Here is a 21,841-nt window from a genome sequence, read left to right as displayed (position 1 = left end):
ATAAAAAGAAATTTGCATGGCAAATTATCTATCCTGTATTTTTATTTTCCTGAGGCAACTGGCTTCTTGGAAACTGTGCTTTAAGCTACCTATTGCCTTTGATTTACACTGCAGAGAATTTTGAAAAGTGCTAAATGAAATAGATCAAAAATATTTTAAGTGATTCAAAATGTGAAGAAATGTAACATGGAAAAAAATGCCTGAATCCGTTCTACTTAAAAAGCTATGTCAAATAGAGATTTTTGCATTGTCAGTCAAAATGGCCTAGTTAATGAAGTATAGTAGGCAGAAGGAGTTAAGCTGTGAATTGGATGGAAAAAATTACACACTTTTTCTTTTTAGTGTAGGAAGCTAGCAAATATACATCTAATTCTAGACTATTAGGAGTCATGGTGGGAGTGGAAGGCCCATGGGTGATCTAAAAGAGCACTCGTGCCTATCATCTTTGGCATGTGTATTTGCACACATACGGGGCATAAGTAGGACTGATGAGAAAATACATTATGTTTCAAATAAGAGTTTTACTTTAGAAACTTGATTCTATGTGACTGGCAAACTGTCTAGTGAGCTCTTCCTCAACCTGTCCATTTCTCATCCTCTCCCTAGCCTAGAGGTGGATTTATTTTTCATACTGACGTAAGACACATGCTTAATTGAATTACTCTATCTCCCTCTCCCTTGCCATCTACCTTGCTCTACTGTCTTTGCATCTTATTGGTCTTCCCCGGAAAGTCTCTGAGAATGAAGAGAAATGTTCCAGTAATAACAGCTGGTTCTTCCTGAGGGTTTACCCTGAGTTTTTCTATTTACCTTTTCCTGAGCTCTTATACATATTATAGCCCTTCATCTTCCCCATGATCTCATGAGTTTCTATTAATATTCCAATTTAACACCAGGCACAGTGGCTCACACCTGTAATCCCAGCACTTTGGGAGGCTGAGGCGGGCAGATCACGAGGTCAGGAGATCAAGACCACCCTGGCTAACATGGTGAAACCCCCGTCTCTACTAAAAATACAAAAAATTAGCCGGGCGTGGTGGCAGGTGCCTGTAGTCCCAGCTACTCGGGAGGCTGAGGCAGGAGAATGGCGTGAACCCAGGAGGCGGAGCTTGCAGTGAGCCAAGATCACGCCACTGCACTCCAGCCTGGGTGACAGAGAGAGACTCTGTCCCCCCACTCCCCCCAAAAAAATTCCAATTTAGAGATGAGAAAACCGAAGCACAGAGAAATTAAGCCACCTGCCCAAGGACACAAAGTTTCTAAAAGGGATTTCAACCCAGATAATCTCTTCCAAAGCATGTGCTTATAACCAAATTTATTACTGCCACCAACAAAAGGAAAGGCATATATTGGCTGGGAATGAAGACAGGAGTATAATGAAGAGGGTAAAAAGGAGGGGGTTTCTGGGTTCAAATGATCTGTTTCTTGATCTGGGTGTTGATTCACATGCACCTTGTGGAAAATTCATGGGACTGAATACTTAGGCACTTTTATTTATGTGTATTATATTTCAATTATCTTAAAATAGGAAAAGGTAAATGAACAAAAATAATTAAGGTATATGTATATGATCAATGATAAGTTGAATGCCCGTTGGGTATTCAGTAATAATCTTCTTGCTGCAAGAAGAGCGATGGAACTGGGCTCACACAGAGGTGGCCTCGCAAGGAAGTTGGAAACATGCACCTGGAGTCCAGAATGGGTGTAAGCCTAGGCCCTGCCACTAGCTAATTTTGAAGAAAATAAGTTGATCTCTGTCCGTGTCTCAGTTTACTCACCTGTATAACTGGTGATAGTTTAGCCCTACTTTACATAAAGATTTAGAAGTGAAGTGAAGACAGTCTCTTCTTGTTCGATGCCAGGGGAGCCTTGGTAATTAGAGTGTAGCAGCTGGTGCAGGGAAGGGAACATTGGGCTAGTAACTGTGGTCGTTTTTCCTTAATAAATAAAGTATAGGTATTTAAAAGCCATTTTGTTGGCAGGATCAAGGTGTGTTTTTTTTCCTCCAGGTAAAAGCTTTTTCTTTCAAAACAAATTGTATGACCAGATGCAAGGTTAGCCAGCTGACACTAATAAATCCACTGCATTCGCAAGTTCAGAAGGTGCAGACATTAGAAAGAGTACATTTCCTCCTACTCTTCCTTGTAAATCTTGTATTTCATAAGTAAAATGCAGAAGCAACAATGAATAAGCCTTTGCAATTCCCTAGAGTTTATGACAGAGGCCAAATTCCAGGAAGAAGCAAACCAGTTAAGTTAAATTTCTTGGATTAAATAAGACTGGTTACTGTGTCTATGCATTGGCTCGATGTGTTGTAAACCTGTGAAATCTGAAATCTTCGTTCTCTTCTTTTGCATCCTCCATCACACGGAGCTGGCCCACAAACATTTATAGGTTACCTACTGTGTGTATTCCTTTTCTGTGCCTTTCCATGCTTGATATCCTGCCCTTGGTCACAAAGGCCCATTCTAATTGTGCCAGTGGTCAATCTGCTTGCCACAATTCTGTCAAAGCAGATAAATTAAACATGTCAGGTGATTTGTGGAAGAAAAGGCTTTCTGATTTATTAGAGAACTCTTTACGAATGAGAGTTATTTCTCTTGGCTTGATACCTGTTCTCAGAGGCTTGATCACATTTCAAGGCACTGTAGCCACTTCCTTAAATAGTCTGGGTTCTCAGATGTTTGAGTGCATGTGTCTGTCTGTGTGTACACATCTGAATACAACTGGAAAACTGGAATGAGGTTGTTGCTGATTGCAAAGTAAGAAAGGAGCGGAAAAGTTAATCCCTGCTGCTCTCACTTCAATGACTTTAAGATTCACTGTTGCTATTTCAGTTGGGGAAGAACTTAGGGTCACATTGCAATTAAAAAAACCTTTAGTGTAGACAAGTTTGAAAACATCATACTATAATTTGGGGAGGTGTATAGGAAGCTCTATTTTTTACCCGTTTGTGTTTTCAAATAGGATGCTATTATATCTTTTTTCCCTTGATGTAGTTATTATTATTATTTTTTAAAAGACCTAGTGGCATAGGAAGGTCAAATTTGGGGTGATCATTCTCCCTCTAGCTTTTCAGATGTCACAACCAGATGAAGTATAATTTAGGAAGCACGGAGCTGGGTGATGGGTCTTGCAGAGCTGCCTGTCTGTTGAACCTGCAGGAAAGTTTATCCCCAGCAAGGTAATTTATGACACAAGAGTAGCTCAGCTCCCTGCAGGCAGCACAACCTAAGTTCTCCGAGAACTCCTGGTTTATTGGAGAGAACTATAAGTCTGGAGCCAGGATAAGTTATGGCTTTCCAGTGGCTTTCTCCTTTCTCCTTTTCCTTGTTGTGATATTTATTATTTGTGGATGGGGATGAGAGGGTTCATGCTGCCAACTTTTGAACCCTCTCTAAATTCATGGCTCTGAGTTTTGAACCGTCCCTGAACCTTCCTGTATTTGAGTTTCTATTCTCTTAGCATTCTGCAGCTTCCTGTTTTGAATTGAGAAAGGCTTATTTTAAAAGGTGGAAACAATTCCTTAAACATCAGATAGCTTTTTTTTTTTTAAGTGCAACATATTTTGATGAGCCAAGTGTAAATGAATTGGAAACATATGCTCCAAATTTCTCCAGTTTATGCAGCAAGTTCACGGCTGAATTATTGTTAGGTTTCGCTGGATTCAAAGTTGATAAAAAATCATAGGACAAAGGATGGACAGGCACATTCATTCTTTTTTTTTTCTTACTGCTTTGTTCCTTCATTCATGTAAAATGGGCTTTGGTTGAGTTCTAAAAGCTGGAGAGGAGAGCTCAGGAGACATTTATAAGTAGGGTTTTGCCAACAAAAAAATCTGTATTCGGAAATAGGGCATTTTGGCTAAAGATTTAAATTCATGATGTAATGGTTGTAACTTAGGAGGTAGAAATAACTTTGAAATCTGGGCTTCCTACCTCTCCACTGCATTGGAGCCTGTCTCATCCCCTTCACACCTGGAGCTCATTTGCTGCTTCCTCCCCAAGCTTCAAGTCCTGTCCTTAAGAACCCTGAAAGGTCACTTGGATCTAGAGCTTTCTATGGACAATTGCTTTAAATATGTCCTTTTGAAAGTAGGCCCTGTGGGTATTAGAGACAGCTCTGCAAAGGTGGCCTAGGAGGAAGCAGAGGAAATCCTCTGCAATCCTGCTCTTCTGTGCTCACCATGTGACAGGTGCCCAAAGCTGCTTCAACCTCAGGAGACCTGTGTGGGGGCACTTCAGGCTTTGAAGGGTCAGAGTGCATGGTATGTGGTTAAGAGATGCTCACGGGGTGACAGTCAGGATTGTGTGGTTGGGAGAGTAGCCATGAGGCTGCAAGCCGGACAGAGTCAGAGAAGAAATGTTTACTCTTCCCGCTAACATCCTCCAAGACATCCTCCAAGACACGCTTGGGAAAACGACTTGCCATTTTTCTGGCTTTGCCCATTTCCCTGCCTGAAAATGATGGGCTCATGATTGCCACCCACCTGGTGAGGTGGACGTGGGGTGAATGTGAGAAATTTTGCAGGGAGCTTAGGAATCCCTGGTTTCCAGTTTAGCATCTCTATAAAGCACCAAGCACCAGTAAAACACACTTGTAGCATGAGCCAGACGCTATGGGGGAAGCAGGTACACTTTGCATGCAGTGAACCACCCGCTCAAAATCTGCCTTCTTCTCATTTGTAGAGAGGAAAACACAGTTGTTAAAAGTTACTTTGTGATGACAGAAATGTGCTGAAAAGAAACTGCCAAGAAAACCCCTTTGCCCAGCCCTGGCCCTGGTGTCCCATGGCCTACCGGGATTATCTAAAGTGGGTGTCCTTAGAGAGGGCAGGCATCCTCTTCCACCACAGACTGTTGAAACCTCCCCATTTGACTGTTTTAAAAGCTGCAGAGAATTAAAAATAGAAGCTTTTCAGAGGGAGGAGAGGGCCCTTTGGGGGCACTTTATTTGCTTTGGTTTCTATCTCCCTCCCTGGAATGCAGTAAAAACTTGGAGAAGTCAGCATGTAGAGGTAGCCTTACAGAGAAACGAAACCCCCTCATGCCAAAGTGAAGGCTGAGGGGCTCTTTCTGAGCTCTGGTTTTATAATCATTTCTGTTTATAGTAGGAAAGAAATATCCCCCTTCTTGAATTCAGCACATGAAGCCTTTTCTTCACTGCCCGTCTCCTTATACAAACATCATAGGGCCTACTCCTTCAATGGGTTATTATTGAGCAGCTAATGTTAAATACAGGCGGACGCTGCCTGTTGAATGGGAAGCCTGTGTCTCTCAGGTGGTGAAAGTACCATTCATGCAGCGGAGGTGGTGATTGCACATGGTGACCACCAGAGTCCAGATAGTTGGCTGGATGGGTGGGGAGCAGGATGACTTCCATGCTTTTCTGAAAGTTCACTAGAGGGTGTGAGGGTGGGGGAGGAGAGGACCCAAAGGCGATCTGGAGGCCACTGGTCCCTGGAGCACTGAGTTTAGCTGATATCCCAAGTAAATGGCAAGGGAGGATATGACTGGGGTCTGAGAGCCAGCTTTTGGCTAGTTCTCTCTCTTCTCTGTTGTCTGTCTTTCTCTTTTGCTCTCTCTGTCTCTCTTTCTCTCTCTCTCTCTCTCTCTCTCACACACACACACACACACAAGGCCCTATGTTCTCCTAGTTCAGATTATATAAAGCACCAGAACCATGACAAGAAAGGAAGAATTCCAAGTGTTACTGTTTTACTTTGTGAAATAATTTTTATTAGGGATCCCAGCAGGCCATCTGACCCTGGGACTTGAATCCCTTTCTCAGAAACCCCTGTGGGGAGAAGGCACAATAAAGAGGAGTAAATAAATACAGAGTTGAGGGAACCCTCCTGGAGCCATCCCTACCCTGGCTCACACAGGTAAGCTGGGCTTCCTCCTACCACCTTCCTCCTCAGCACCTGCCTGGCACTGACAACGTGGTGCCGCAGCATTGCGGGATGCTGTGGGGCTGTGCCCTGAGGAAGGGGGTTCTCTCCCTTCAGAGGTGGAGCTTTGAGCTGGATCTTCTGGTGACTAGTTGAGGTCTTTGTGGTATCTGAGACGCTGAGTTGGATATGCCTTAGCTGCTTCTTTGCTAAGAAGCAAAAAGTCTTTTCTCATGCTGCAGTGGAAGAGGGCTTATGAGAAGCATTCCACCTCTCTTTACCTCACAAGAGTGATTTGAAAATGAGAAAGTTAATGTTTTTGATGCATGCTGTCACACTCAGGTGACAGGCACAGCAATATTACCTTTATTGTTATGGTTATTGCCATGTCCCTGTGTGTTCATTTTTCCCTCTGACACCACAGGGGTAAGTATGGCTTCCTTTGAAAAAGACACCGGTACAGACTGCTAATGAGGACATCCATGGGGTTGCACTGACAGCCATTTCAGCCACAGGCCATCCTCGTTCTATCGCGCTCTACTTCATTCTACTTTGCAGGTACTGCATTTTTCACAAATTGAAGATTTGTGGCAATCCTGTGTCCAGCAACTCTGTTGGTGCCATTTTTCCAACAGCATATGCTCACTAGTGTCTGCGTGTCACATTTTGGTAACTCTCACAATATTTCAAACTTTTACATGATTATTGTATCTGTTTTGGTGATCCGTGATCTTTGATGTCATTATTATCACTGCTTTGGAGCACCATGAATCGTGCCCATATAAGATGGTGAGCTTCATTGATAAATTCTGTTCTGACAGCCCCACTGCCAGCCATTCTGATTGGCCCTTCCCTGACTCTCTCCCTCTCCTCAGGACTCCCTGTTCCCTGAGACACAAAAATATTGAAATTAAGCTAATGAATAACCCTACATTAGCCTCTAAATGTTCAAGTGAAAGGAAGAGTCATATGTCTCTTTATCAAAAGCTAGAAATGATTAGGCTTAGGGAGGAAGGCATGCTTAAAGCTGAGATAGGCTGAAAGTTCGGCCTCCCGCACCACTCAGCCAAGTTGTGAATGTGAAGAAACAACTCTTAAAGGAAATTAAAAGTGAACACATGAATGAAAATAAAGTGAAGCAGCCTTATTGCTGATAGGGAGAACGTTTGAATGATCTTTATAGAAGATCAAACCAGCTACCACATTCCCTTGAACCAAAACCTAATCCAGAGCAAGGCTGTCACTCTTTTCAATTCTATGAAGTCCAAGAGAGGTGAGGGAACTACAGAAGAAAAGTCCGAAGCTAACAGAGAGTGGTTCATGAGGTTTAAGATGAGAAGGTGTCTTCATAACATAAGTGCAAGGTGAGCTAGCAAGTGCTGATGGAGAGAGAAGCTGTAGTAAGTTATCCAGATCTAGCTAAGATCATTGATGAAAGTGGCTACACTAAACAAAATTTCAATGTAGATGAAACAACTTTCTCTTGGAAGAAGATGCCACCTAGCACTTTGAAAGCTACAGAGATGAAGCCAATGCCTGGCTTCAAAGCTTCAAGGGACAGTCTGACTCTCTTGTTAGGGGCTAATGCAACTGGTGACTTGAAATTGAAGCCAATGCTCATTTACCATTCTGAAAATCCCAAGGCCTTTAAGAATTATGCTAAATCTAGTCTGTCTGGGCTCTGTAAATAAAATAATAAAGCCTGGGTGACAGCACATCTGTCTACAGCATGAGTTTACTGAATATTTTAAGCCCACTCTTGAGACCTACTGCTCAGGAAGATGCCTTTCAAAATATTACCGCTCATTGATAATGCATCTGGTCACCCAAGAGCTCTGATAGAGATGCACAAGATTAATGCTGCTTTCATGCCTGCTAGTACCACATCCATTCTGCAACCCATGGATGAAGAAGTAGTTTCATCTTTCAAGTCCTATCGAACAGAAACATCTCATAAGGCTATAACTGCCATAGAAGGTGATTCCTCTGATGGACCGGGGCAAAGTAAATCAAAAACTGCATGGAAAGGATTCACTATTCAGATGCTATTAAGAGCATTCATGAGTCATGGGAAGAGGTCAAAATATCAACTTTAATGGGGGTTTGAAAGAAGTTGATTCCAACTCTCATAGATGACTTTGAGTGGTTCAAGACTTCAGTGGAGGTAGTCACTGCTGATGTGGGGGAAATAGCAAGAGAACTAGAAGTGGAAGTGTACCCTGAAGATATGGGTGACTTGCTGCAATCTCATAATCAAACTTGAATTGATGAGGAGTTGCTCCTTACGGACGAACAAAGAAAGTGGTTTCTACTCCTGGTGAAGATTCTGTGAACATTGTTGAAATGACAACAAACAATTTAGAACATTACATAAGGTTAGTTGATAAAGCAGTGGCAGGGTTTGAGAGGACTGACTCCAACTGTGAAAGAAGTTCTACTGTGGGTAAACTGCTATCAAACAGAATCACATGCTACAGAGAAATCTCTTGTGAAAGGAAGGGTTCATTGATGTGGCAAACTTCACTGTTGTGTTATTCTAAGAAATTGTCACAACCACCCCAATCTTCAGCAACAACCACCCTGATATGCCACAGTCATCAATACTGAGGCAAGGCCCTCCACCAGCAAAAGATGATGACTCATTGCAGGCTTAGATGATCGTTAGCTTTTTTTTTTTAATCAATAAGCTGTTTTTAATGAAGGTATGCACATTCCTTTTTAGACATATTATCCACTTAATAAAGTACAGTATAGTATAAACATAACTTCTGTATGCTGTGGGAAACCAAAACATTTTTGTGTGACTCACTTCATTGCAGTGACTGGAACTGAATCTGAAATATCTCGGAGGTATACCTGTATAATTTCCTCGGATGTTGATCATGCTTCATTTTAAAAGGAGGATATCTGAGAACCTGGCTATCTTGAAAATAAGTTGGGGACAAACCTAAAATGTTTTAATTAATATTCCAAACCCTGCAAAGCTTAGCTAGCTCGCCAACGTTTGATTTCTGTAGACCTGTGCTGTTCAGTAGCCACTGGCCACATATGGCCAGTAAGGCATATGAAATGTGGCTAGTCTGAATTCAGATGTGCTGTAAGTATAAAACACACATGGGCTTTTGAAGACACACAATGTAAAAAAGAACGTAAAATATCTCATTGATATTTTTTTCTTACTGATTATATGTTGAGATAATACTTTGCATTTAGTTATTTACATATTTTATTAAACTTAACAATTAAATTAACAATTTCTATGTTTTTTAAAATGTGGCTGCATTTGTAGCTTGCATTGTATTTCTACTGGACAGCACTGGTATTAAAGCCTTTATTAATAGACAGTGGGAATATTTCTATCTGGAATTCAGTATTTCCTCCCCAATTCACAACATCAAGGATGTGATGGCCTTAATAGACTCTACTGTTGTATATATTGCCAGGGAAAATTATGAAGTACTTTGAAACAGATAAAAGAAAAGTGTCCTGTCTAATTAGATGGGTATAATTGGGGTTACCTCCACGTTTTATTGTTCTTGAGCTATTTTATAGTTTTGAAAGTTGTAGAAAACTGATAATGAGGAAAATAATTCTTATCTATAGAAGTCAAATTTATTATACCTGGTGGAATGTAATTGATCATTGCCTGCAGATAGATCCTTTTGCATCTTGTAAATTATTTCTGGCATTCCCTATTGCCCATATATATGTGGATTGTTGAATTCTTCTTTGATCTGATGATAACATCTCATTTATCTCTTATTAATTAATGAGCTAAATAAAATCGTGGAAACAAGGTCATTTTATCTTTTTATGAGAGTCACAATTTTACCTTTTTCAGATGAGATTGGGTGTGTTCAGAGTAGTATGGCTGTAGACAATATTACCTTTTCCAAACAACATTACAGAATGTAGGAATTTATGGTGGTCAAGATTAGCTGACCAACATGTTCTTCCTTTCTCCCTCCAACTGCTAGTCACTCCTCTGGGTTGTTCTGAGCTACGTCTGGCACCCTGAGATGGAATACAGAGTGCATTTTTCTATAGAAAGTATTTTATCTGGTGGTTGTTTGCTGCTTAAACATTATTCATATATAAGGCAAGCTAAACTGTGGGTTGTTTTGAATTTTGTGAGTCAACCAGAGAATCCTCCTATCCAGTGGAATATTTGATTCTAAGAAAAAAGTTCTTCATTCCAAATTATGAAAGAGAAACTTAGCATACTACTCATTTGTAAGGCACGCACCACGGATATTGCTCAGGCACCCAGTTGCATGAAGTCCCCAGAGTTTAATGGTAACAGGTGTTTAAAAGAAAGAGAGTTGTTCCTGCTTTTTGTTCTGGTGAGGTTATCTGTTTGTTTGTTTTGCTTCATAAACATTAAAAAAAAATCCCATTCTTATTTTACCTTGTCTTTTTCCAATAAGGGCTGGCTTCCTTCAAAGCAAGGTAAGACGATATGAGCCAGTCACATCAGTATGTATGTAACAATCCCATTCATTACTGTAAATAGAATTATTTCAGCAAACAAGAGCAAATTAAAAATATAGAATTGGCAATTTCACATACTGTCCTTTTTTAAAAGTTTGGAAATATTGCACTTAGGATGTATATGTTTGATTTCTTTTCCTCATTAAAAAAAAAGTTGGCTTTTTTAGCAGAAATATTGTTACATTTTGTGAGTGTTGGCCTCCAGCATTTAAGTTTTTACAGAACATGAGGATGTTTACTGGTCTTTCATAAGCAGGGAAGTATGATTTTTATACATCTGTAATTCTGAAAATGAAACATTCACTCTACTAATGCAGAAGAGTCCACTTATGACTTATATGTTTTATGACCTTTTTTTATATAAAGCAACCATCTTGGCAACTCCATTTAAAGTATACTTATACAGTATTCTCACAATATAATCTACCCATATATAATTATTTTCTTTCTTGTTTCTTTGAGAAGTAACTTGAGGCTTTATGACATGAGTAAAGCCAAAGACTATACTTACCATAATTTACCTGGGGATGCAATAAAGAAAACCAAAATACATGCCTTGTATAATTTTCAGTTGTTTGACGTTAATTTTTGAAGTTTAACTTGGCAATAGCTGCTTTTGATTTTTTATACTAAGAAATGTTTTTTAAATTGTTAACAAAGAAGAATATGAATTTATGCAACTATTTATTTCAGAATAAAATAACATCTTTTTAATAAGTCAGTTTAATTAAATGAAAACCTTTGGTAAAATTTGAAGGATCTTTATGTGCTTTTGATGTATCTTATAAAAAAAAAGTATTGGTGGCCCTTAGTTCTCAATAAAACGAGGAAAAAAACTGGCACATTAAGTCTTCTGTCATTATTCAAAAATAATAGAGCACTGTATTTAAAAAATAAAACTAAGTTTTTATTTGCATAGAAAATTTGTTTCTTATAAAAGAGCTTTACTCCTCACCCATTTTCCACAAAAAGGAATTACTAAATTCTTTATCTCTTTCTTTAGCTAGGATTTCTTTAATTAGGATTTTCCTCTCACATTGATTTTACTTGTTGCGTTGCTAGGAAAGTGTTGGTTGCAGTGATGACTGATAGTTAAATAAATAGATATAGAGATGGAGATTCTTTCTGGAAAGCAAAGAATTGGGGAATTTTTTCCAGAAAATAGTTTTACTTTTTATTAACTTTATGATATTTTAAAAATTAATAAAAGGATGATGTCTTTGTCCTTGACTGACCATTAAGGGCTAAAAAGGTTTAGAAAAAAGATTACTATTTATTACATATGACTAGGATACTTATTGATACTATTGACCTTATAAATCATATCACATACTATTTATGACATATGGCTTCATATAAAGGAGAGCTTCCATTGTTAACATGATCATTATTTATGTGAAAAATAGCTAAGAAAGGGGTACATTCAGGAGGCATGGAGTACTTCAGCTATTTTTAATAACTGAAGTAAATGGGGTTCAGGCAATTCATAAAATGCCTGAATTGGTAGGCAATGTTTTATATTTGCTTTTTGCTTGGAAGAGGAATCTTCATTAGTTTCAAAAGTATCCTTGCCCATCTCCCTCAGAAAAAGTTCAGAACTACTTAGCTAGCAGGATTGCTAAAGCTTGCTGCTTGTCTCTTTAACATGTAGATGAAAATGAACATTTTAAAGAACATCTTACTGTTTTGGCCATAGGATGGCCAGTGCAATCCAAAGACTATACTTTCCATAAAGACTTTTGGCAGTGTAAGCTGAAGAAGGCACAGTGCTTTAGCATCTCAGGCCTCTTTTCTCAAAATCTTAAGCCCCCTTTCTTTTGAACACCATGCTGTCTTGCCTCCTGGCCCCCAGTCTTTTCACCCTTTTCGCTCTGAATTAGCTAAAGAAAATTCATGGCACTTCTGGCTTCTAGAGGGATGCATAATTCCAACCCCATAGATAAAAATGCAGTAATGTGATCCATTTAAGAATGCAATCAATGTATATTCATACAATGGGTCTGTGTTAGGAATATATTATTAAATGAATATTGTGCTGTCGATAAGGGGTTTTATTAATTTACAAACTGAGAACTCCAGTATTTCTATCAATAACATGAGTAAGAAAGTGATGAATCATTTACAATAAACCCTGATGGAGACAATGTTATCAAAGTCTATATTTGCCATGCATAAAATTTATCCACGCTTGACTTTAATTTCTGTTCTTAAAAGCTTTCTCTATATCCTAAAATAAAGGCATGGTTTTATTTGCAGGTGAACAGAAATTGTAGGAAATTGCAAAGCAACCTCTGATAATGAACATCTTGCCAGGAAAATGTATCTGATCTCTGAGGAAAGGTGTTGGAAGAGATAGGAGACGGCAGGAGGATTGTCTCAAACACAAGTCTGAGTTCTTTTGACAACAATGTCTCCCTGTTTCTGAAATATAGAGAATTCTGCTCAAGAAGTGAGGAAGTTTTGGAGACATAATCAGAAAGAGAGAAATGCAGACAAAGAAGTTGTTGAAACTAGCTCACTTCTCTTCATGCTATTTTCAGAATTTTTCTTTACATCTTGCACTAAAAACAACCCTGCGCAAAAGACAAACCTTTTCCAGATGTTTTGGTGAATTCACTTTTATTCTCCATGGGCAATAATAACCAGTTTTTGTTTAAGGCCTTATGATTTAAAAAGCATGCACTTTTAATATTTACAATAATAACATTTTTAATGTTTACAAGAATCCCTTAAAATTGCTGTTATTTTTATTTACTATTATCATACTGACTTTTTCAAATAAGACAATTGAAATTCAGTCTCTTTTTAATCATCCAAGTAATAAGCAGTGGAAGAGGCACTTTAAAATACAAATTATTAAACTCTGAATTCTCTGCCTTTCTTCCTCCTTTTGCATGACAATAGGGTAAAATGAGACTAGCATGTTTTAATAAATAAATTTTTATTTGTTTTTTTGAGTAAGAGCTTGGAGAAATCTAATATGTCATTTTGTGTACTCTTAAAAATCCTTTGCTTGAAGAATCTAATGACTTTTATGTCTATGGATTTATATATTATTTGCACCATTTTGAAATATTTAGGAAAGGAGAGAATATAATTATTTGCCATGAAAATAAACTAACAGTATCAGGACAGGAGTCGATGCCAACCAAAGCATCCTATTGCCCCATACGCTGTTGCTGGCATTGATGAAATTTGAGGATTGAAAGAAGCGGAATCAGCCAGCCTCATGTAGATTTCAACTGGAATCTGGGCTGTTCCTCCAGGGTGCACCAGGAGCCTTCCTCCTCCCCTCACTTTCTTCCATTCCCCACTCAGCAGTTTCAGAGGTTGACAAGAATTCAGCTCAGTCAGGCAAATGTTGGTTTATAACACGAACCCTGACCATTTCTATCTTACAATGAGAGAGGGGAAGCAAAGAGAGATTACCAGACATCTACAGTAAATCAAAAGAGGATGTCGGGATCTTTCCATGATGCCAAGTGCTTGCTACTGATGAGTTTTTCTCCTGAAGTAACTTTTAGCTACATTTACAGATTTTCAGAGGAAAGAACCCCTGTAGCCATGTTTTCCCCCAAAGATCAGGCTCCCTTTCCACCTCAGAATGGCTTCTCACAAATACAGTAGTTTTTCAACAACAGATGGGTCTAAGTTGAAAGAGACCTTGTCATTGATCCAGTGGCATGAGGACTTCTTCAAATGTACATGTGGATCTGATGGTCACGGAGGGACCACACGACATTGATGCAGTTCCTCTTAAAGGGCCAGCTCTTCATCAGCCCTGATGTTCAGGCACCCATGTTTAAGATGCAGCCCTCCAGCAAGACCAGCATGAGTGCCACAGAGCTTTGTGGAGACTCGCCAACATAATAGGCCAGTATTTGGGAGAGGGTAGCAATTATGTGATTTCAATTTCATACCATCTGTCCCCAGATTTCCTTCACTACCAGGCTGGCCACTGGCTTTGGAGGACAGTCAAAATCCAGGGCTCTGGAATACTCTTTATGGAGTTCAAAGGAGCAGGCGTCCCTGTGAACTCCAACGCTGGTTGTTGCCATGGGGAAGTGTACCGAGATTGTTGGCTTCCAGCAAGATATGTACTTGAAAGTCCTAATGAAAGCATGTTAAGCCCTCGGAAGCTGGCTATGTGTCTGAGAGCCTGGCCAAGAGATGTCAGATCGCTCCACGGGCAAGAGAGAACATAAGCAACTGAGAAAAAGGGAGGAAGAGACATGCTGACGTTCTTCTCAACAGGAACATTCTTTCTTCTTGGGAGTCCATCAGCCTCATCATTTATTATCAGACTGTAACCACCCTTCATCCTCTTTCTCCAACAGGATCTCATCATTCCAATAAGAACCTAAATCATAAAGTAAAAACAAGAAAAATACGACTTTTTGTTTTTGGCTAGAAGGTCAGAGTTTCTTTTCTTTCTTTCTTTTTTTAATGCCGGCTTATTTTATACAGGCTCTTGAATGATTGTTTTCTTTTCTCCTAGGCAATCTGATTGATACAGTAAAGGTCTGGAAGCCCTAAAATGTTGGGTCAATTCCTAACTCCGACACAAAGAAGCTAAACAACCTGCAAGATAATACGTAAAAAAATCAACCACAATCTTTCTATCTGCAAAAGAGAGTAGGGGTGCCACTGGGAAGCATTTTTAAAACCTTGTGTTCCTCACGCTAATTATTCACCAGTTGGCGTTCCAGGTCATGCCTCTTGACATCAGTAGCTTGATTGCAAACGGGATGATGATACTGGTTTCACTTTTAAATATGGGTTTCAAAAGTATCAGTTTTCACTGTCGTCAGAGAAACAGAATATTGGATGTGGGAAAAAAGCCTCAGGCACAAATCCAGATGTCAGTCTCCCTCATTTCACAATGAGGAAGCTGAGGCCCAGAGTGGTGAGTGACCTGCCCAAGGCCACAGTCAGAGTTAGAGCTGTGCCAGGCCCAGGACACGGGGCTTTCCTTTTGATCAACATCACATTTCCTAAACCAGCTTGCTTCTTATATGCCTGCTTTCCTTGATGATTTCTGGGGAAAGGATTTCTCATAACACGGATTTTTCATGGCTCTAGATGGGTGATTTGGGGCAACGTAGAAGGGCGCCTTTTGATCTAGCTGCTTCCGCATCAAGTACAACACTCCTTCCTCGATGGAAGAATGGTCGGCCTCTCCTATCAGTCGCTGAAGTCTTAGAAGACATGAAAATAAACAAAACCTGACAACTCTGTTCCCTGTGTTATGACCTGTTCACCTCCCCTGCCACTTCCAACTTGACTTCTCCCTGAGTAGCTCCCACGTTATTTAAGTCAGCAGGGCTTTCAGAAGTCAGGCAGTGCTGAGGCTGCCAGAAGGAATACTTGCGTGGCAGGCGCATGTGGGTCTGAGCTCTTTAGACTCTGGGTCATGACTGGCATAGAAGGGGTTCCTGCTGCTCTTCAAATCGCTTTTGGTCTTGAAACTTCCTTCCAATGGTTCCCTCCCTTATGTTTAACCACTTCATGCCCTGGAATCACCGAAGGTCTCACTCTGACAAATAATATTTTTTGAAGCACTCAAGAGTCTACTTTATTCTGGAATGTTCCAATAGGCAGCTTTAACAAAAATATGGGTAACTTCTTGAAAAAAGAGTAATCTCAACTTAAAGTTGACTGCGAATGACGATAGCAATCTGACCTTCGATTCATTAAAAAATACCCATATGTTCACAGAAGGTTGTTTCATAACAGCTGCAAAGTGGAAGTGACCCAAATGAATGTCTATCGGTGGATGCCTGGGTGAGCAAAATATGGTATATCTACACAATGGAATATTACTTGCAATGAAAAAAAGTATTGCTACATGATACGTGAACACATCTCAAAGTTATGCAAAGTGAAAAAGGTCAGATCACATATTGTATGATTCCATGTATATAAAATGTCCAGAAAAAGCAAATCTATAAGAGACAGAAAAATTAGTGACTGCCATGGGCCAGAGGTGGGAAGAGGGAGTGACTGCAAATGGGCACGAGGTTTATTTCGGGGGTGATGGAATTGCTCTAAAATTAGATTGCAGTGATGGTTGCACAACTCCGAATATTTATGAAAAAAATCATGGAGTTTTGACTTCAAAAGAGTGAGTTTTATCGTATGTAAATAGTACCTCCATAAAGCTGTGCAAATGAATAACCATGCAGCAGATGCGCTAGCTGTAGCAGGAAGGAGATCTTTGGAGTAGAGGGATGTCTGCTGTGGTTGGGCCAACAGACGAACTCAGCAGTACAGTTTCCCTCACCCTGACTGCTCCTCATGAAGGGCGACCTTCAAGTCCAGGCAGAAGCCCTTGACATGATGCAACGATTTATTAAATAGACAGGCTGCCCTTACGAGGTGAAGCCTGACAAAGCCTCAGTTCAGGGACATCTGCATTCAGAGTGAAAAACCGATGGCAGCCACAATGATTTAGATCTGCAATTAAGACATTTAAAGTGTTTAGGGCTGACAAGGAGTTAAAGTAAATGTTGATTCAGTTATGAAGTCTTCAAAGATTTAGGCTTGCAAAAGGGCCTTGCACAACTGTAGGATTTTATTTATTTATCCATTGTTATTGACTTTAAAATATTCTTTTTTCTCCCCCCACAGAACTTTTCCAACCAACAGTGGGCCCTTAGCAGGGGAGACTGGAAACAGGTTTGAATAATGCATTCAAGATAATTTTCAAAAAAATCACCATTTAACGAGTACCATATTCCCTCCAATTTTCCCTTACATATGATTCACCATTTTGAAAATACTGATGTATAAAGAATGCATTGAATGTGGCAAAAGTTGAAGATAGCCCCTGTGGATAAGACCTAATGGACACCATCCTGAAATAATACATACAGCTCAACCCCCAAACATATGTCTTTAATTTAAAATAATTCAGCAATCATGTTCAACCAGAACCTGATTACACAAAATGGGACTTTTTAACTCCCAGTCTTGGATCAAATTTTGAGGCTACAAAAAAGCAGGGGGTGGCAAAGATAATATATACCATGTTTATATATTCCAGATATGGTGATTAAATGTTCCACACGTGGGCTGGGCGCGGTGGCTCACGCCTGTAAACCCAGCACTTTGGGAGGCTGAGGCAGGCAGATCACCTGAGGTCAGAAGTTTGAGACCAGACTGACCAACTTGGAAAAACCGCGTCTCTACTAAAAATACAAAATTAGCTGGGCGTGGTGGTGCATGCCTGTAATCCCAGCTACTTGGGAGGCTGAGGCAAGAGAATTGCTTGAACCCGGGAGGTGGAGGTTGCGGTGAGCCAAGGTCGTGCCATTGCACTCCAGCCTGGGCAACAAGAGTGAAACTCGGTTTCCAAAAAAAAAAAAAAAAAAAAAAAAATTCCCCCCCCAATTTAACTTTTTTTTTTTTTTTTTTTTTTTTTTGAGCTTATCAAGGCACCTAGTGCCATTTTCCTCCTGTAAATATTTACCTTCCTTTAAGAGAACTTGAGTGAAAGTCCTGACTGGGATGCAAAAGAAAAAATGCTGAACATAAATTGAGCCTCTGTCAGAATATTATGGCTTTCAAACCACTGAACTACAGTCTTATTGTCGACTTTCTCAGACGCTCAGGAGGGAAGGGTGGCACAGGGGGCCCGGTACGCGGCCCAGAAGACAGTACCCACTGTGGTTCCTGAAGGGTTTGGCTTCTCTCTGGTTTTAATTTTGTTGCTGGCTGCTGCCTTCTCTTCTCACCTATGATGATGTGGGTCCCCTTCCATATAGAAAGTAGAGCCCCCTCCTGTATTGTGATTTCTGAGACGTGAAGAGGTCCCCCAATCCTTCTTCTTGATAGGATCCTCAATACTTGACGTGCCACCATTATTAAGTACTTATTTCTTCAAATCCTTGTGATCAGAAGTAGTGGATATAGTGTTTGGTGAATCCCAAGCAACGGTCTCTAGGGATAAGATTCCAGATAAAACACAAAACACCCAGTTCAATTTGAGTTTCAAATACACTACAAGCATTGGCTCCTCATGAAGGGCGACCTTCAAGTCCAGGCAGAAGCCCTTGACATGATGCAACGATTTATTAAATAGACAGGCTGCTATTATTTATTAAATAAATCAGACTGCTATAGATAAATCATATTCAGATCATCACTAGAAGAAAAATCATGAGTCAGTTAATTTTACTCAACAAATGTTATAAAAGCTGGCCCCCCAAGATGGGATACTCTACAAATTAGGCACCATAAACCTGGATATACTAGAAATAAAGCTTCATGTTTGTGTGCTTTGTTTTGAAATAAATGGACATATTTAGAATGGATGGTTTTCTTTTCATGTTGATAATGTTTCCGCTTTTCTTTTGTTCCTTTTGTTTACAGATCCTTTATGCACTGAAAGAAGAAAGTAGAACCATTTCTGGGTCCCAGATGTGGGAAGAGCTCCTGTTGCTGTGGATTCTGACTTCTGGGTCTTGGAGCAGGAGGTGGCCAGCAAGCTAAGCTGTCCTGAGGGTGTGCCAGGCCAGGGGCTGAAGACAACGTTGGAGCATCCACAGACTGGTTTGTCTCAAGAAGCATGTTACTAAATATGAAATGGCAAAATCTGCAAGTGGGTTTACTTTTCCCCCATAGATTAGAATGGATTCAATATTATCTCTTTATTAGATTCACTTTTAATCACTTGCATAGCAAGTAAGACAGAAGGGTGGTTTGAAAGTCAATCATGTGAGAATTCCAGATAAATTGACTTTGCTCACAACAATCTATTATTCATGTGACTATCAACTGTCATGTGTGCTGGGACAAAAAAGAAGATTAAGGTTCACTGGTCTCAGACAGTTCCAGGAGAGGAAACCCAGGATTGAACTTCTTCAGCCTTCTTTGGTAAAACATGCTGCTCTGTGGGTGTGTCAAAGCTTTTTTCAGTTTCCTAAACTCCTGTATTCAAGAAGAGAAGCTATTTTCTCTTCTTTATCATCCTTCCTTGACAAAGCAAAACGTATTTTCATTGTCTGCTCTGTATCATCCAGGCTTGGTTCCTGTCCTCAAAGAGCTTATAGTTCAAACAAAGGAGAGGGAGCATTTTACAAGGGAATTAAAGATGAAAGACTCTGAAAGCCAGTTTAAAAAGTCGAGAGGGTGGGGTCTGGGAGAAGCTGAGCAGGGGTGAAAGGGTACAAAACATTATGGAAGGAGAACAGGGGAACACCTTGACTACTGGGTAGAAATACCAATCAGTGTGTAGAAACCACCACAGTGGTAACACGGATCAGTGGGTGGAAACCAATGACAGCAGGTGTGTGAGGCATGGAACACTTGGCTTATTGTAAAGTTTTCAAAATATGTGGTCCTTTCTATCCACCAGGGGATGGGAGTTGTCTCTGTATATCAACCACAGAAGGGCTGTTTCGGTTCATCATTCTGTGGTCTACCTGGGTAGACCTGATGCAGCCGTGTGTCCGGGGAAAGGAAGAACAGCTTTTGTTTTGTGATATTTAATGGTAGATGTAGTGCCATGGAATGATGCAGATTTCGTTCAGATATTCTTGGATCTTGGCCTCAGGACTCACTCATTCTTCCTTATATGAGCATTGGTAGTTATAGGTTTTACCCTTCCTTTAATTTTAAGTCCTTTGAAGGCAAAAACTGTATCCAATTTGTCACTGTCTCCCAACAGTACTTAACAGTGTCTGATGCATCATAGGGAGTTTGTAAACGTTTGGATGAATAAAGGGAAAACAAAAACAACAAAAATAACCTTTATTTTGCTTTAATAAAAATATTTTAACTAGTTTCCACTGGCATGTGGTAGATATGTTCTAAGAAACAGTCTCCTCAAATTATGGCTTCAATAATGGATGAAAAATCAATTTCCTAATGAATTATTTTGTAGAAAGCACCACACACACACACACACACACACACACACACAACTTCAATAAAAAAGTCATTTGAGATTTTAAGAAGTATAGGATAATAATAGGTAATCCATGTGAAGTTATGACAGCTTGTAAAGCCAGGGAGGGCACGAGGAAATGAAATACACAGATCATCTTCAGACCACAGAAGCTCAGACTTCTCTTGCTCTAAAAGTTGACGATCAGTGAAAAGCCCACTGATAGCTGAGTTTTACCTCCTCTTATTCTGTATAATCCCTTTTTTGGTGAAAGCAGAGATGTCATGGACAATGTAGTATTTTATCAAATCTGAGAGGCCATTGATTGTAAGACAGCATTGCTTTAGGTATCACTAAGAAAGAAAAAAAGCCTTGCCAAGTAAACTCCCCAAATTCAGAGACATTCAAATGTTGAAAAATAACTGTTTCAGAATCTGTGAAATACAGACTGTTCTCCCTAATGCTTGGCCCACGGCTTTGCATACCACAGGTGGTCAATAAGCATTTGTTGAAAGAGTGAGTGAATAATGTTGACAAGCAGAAATGCCTGGTTTATCATGCCTAGAGCCCATCACTGAGAACAGTGGGCTAGATCCCTTCTTGATGTTTTAAGTAATCGCTGAGTGGATGGGTGGGCGATTGCTCTTCTGATTACTAAGAACAAAACAAAACAACACACAAAACGAATAAAAAACAAAGTTGTGGAACTGCGTCCTGTTGATGTACCCCCAGAGGAGTCAGGCCTGGAGTATTGCTCAGTAAGAAATAGTGACTTTTGCATCCTCACCGTCCTAGTCACACAGGGGTTTTTCTCTGAATAATCAAAGAAGAGATTATTTTCTGTAAGAATGGACAGATGAGTGTGTGAGTTTGTGTAGGGTAAAGGAAGGCAGGTAGATAGAAATACATCGAAGAGTAAAAACTTCCTTAAAAAAAAGCTTGCTGGGTTTAACACATGCATCATTCACACATCGGAAAACAGTATACACTTGTGACTCTGTACCCACAGAACTCAGAATTGCAGCTTGCAACTCCATATCTCCTCACAGTGATAAATATGGGCAATATTAATGTCATCTTCTAAGCCCCCAAAAATATAGCTGACTCTGTTCAACAGAGCTGGTCAGACTGCTATAGATAAATCATATTCAGATCAGAACTCCATGTACACATAATCTTTGGGGCATTTCCAAAGTCTAGGGGCATGCAGTGACAGATCTGAGTTATTAATATCACTTCGTAGCCTGTTCTACTTGAGGTTTTTTTTTTCCTACCAGTAATAAGGATGGCTTCTCTGACACTGACCTCTTTATAAATTGGCTTCTAGTTCGTCTTTCCAGAGGTGCCACCAGAGAACCAAGAAGCAATTTCAATTAAGAGTACAATGACAATTTTGGAATATACCTTTTTTAGTTGTTCTAAACTAAAAAATATTATTTTTTAGTTTTTACTCATTTTCAATAATGGTTGTGCAAGACCCTCTTAAGATCATTTCCATTTTCAGGAGGCTACTGCAAGAGTCTCACTGGGCTTATCTGACTGCATTAACAAAAGGGCAGAGCTTAAGAATT

At 39.8% G+C, this 21,841-nt stretch overlaps 1 protein-coding gene across 1 annotated transcript in view; it reads left to right on the top strand.

Annotated features, from left to right (window-relative positions):
* LOC105554732 overlaps nt 1–19,024 on the top strand; it is a 61,616-nt gene extending 42,592 nt beyond the window's left edge. Inside the window, exon 4 of the mRNA XM_012001301.1 lies at nt 18,755–19,024. Coding sequence (XP_011856691.1) covers nt 18,755–18,783 — 29 coding nt within the window. The 3' untranslated portion in view covers nt 18,784–19,024. The remainder of the gene's footprint in view (nt 1–18,754) is intronic.
* Nucleotides 19,025–21,841: the final 2,817 nt, after the last annotated feature.

Source organism: Mandrillus leucophaeus, unplaced genomic scaffold (genome assembly GCF_000951045.1).
Source record: "Mandrillus leucophaeus isolate KB7577 unplaced genomic scaffold, Mleu.le_1.0 Scaffold658, whole genome shotgun sequence".
Lineage (NCBI taxonomy): Eukaryota > Metazoa > Chordata > Mammalia > Primates > Cercopithecidae > Mandrillus > Mandrillus leucophaeus.
The sequence above is the reverse complement of the archived record's forward strand: the minus strand, read 5'-3'. Positions and strand labels throughout refer to the sequence as shown.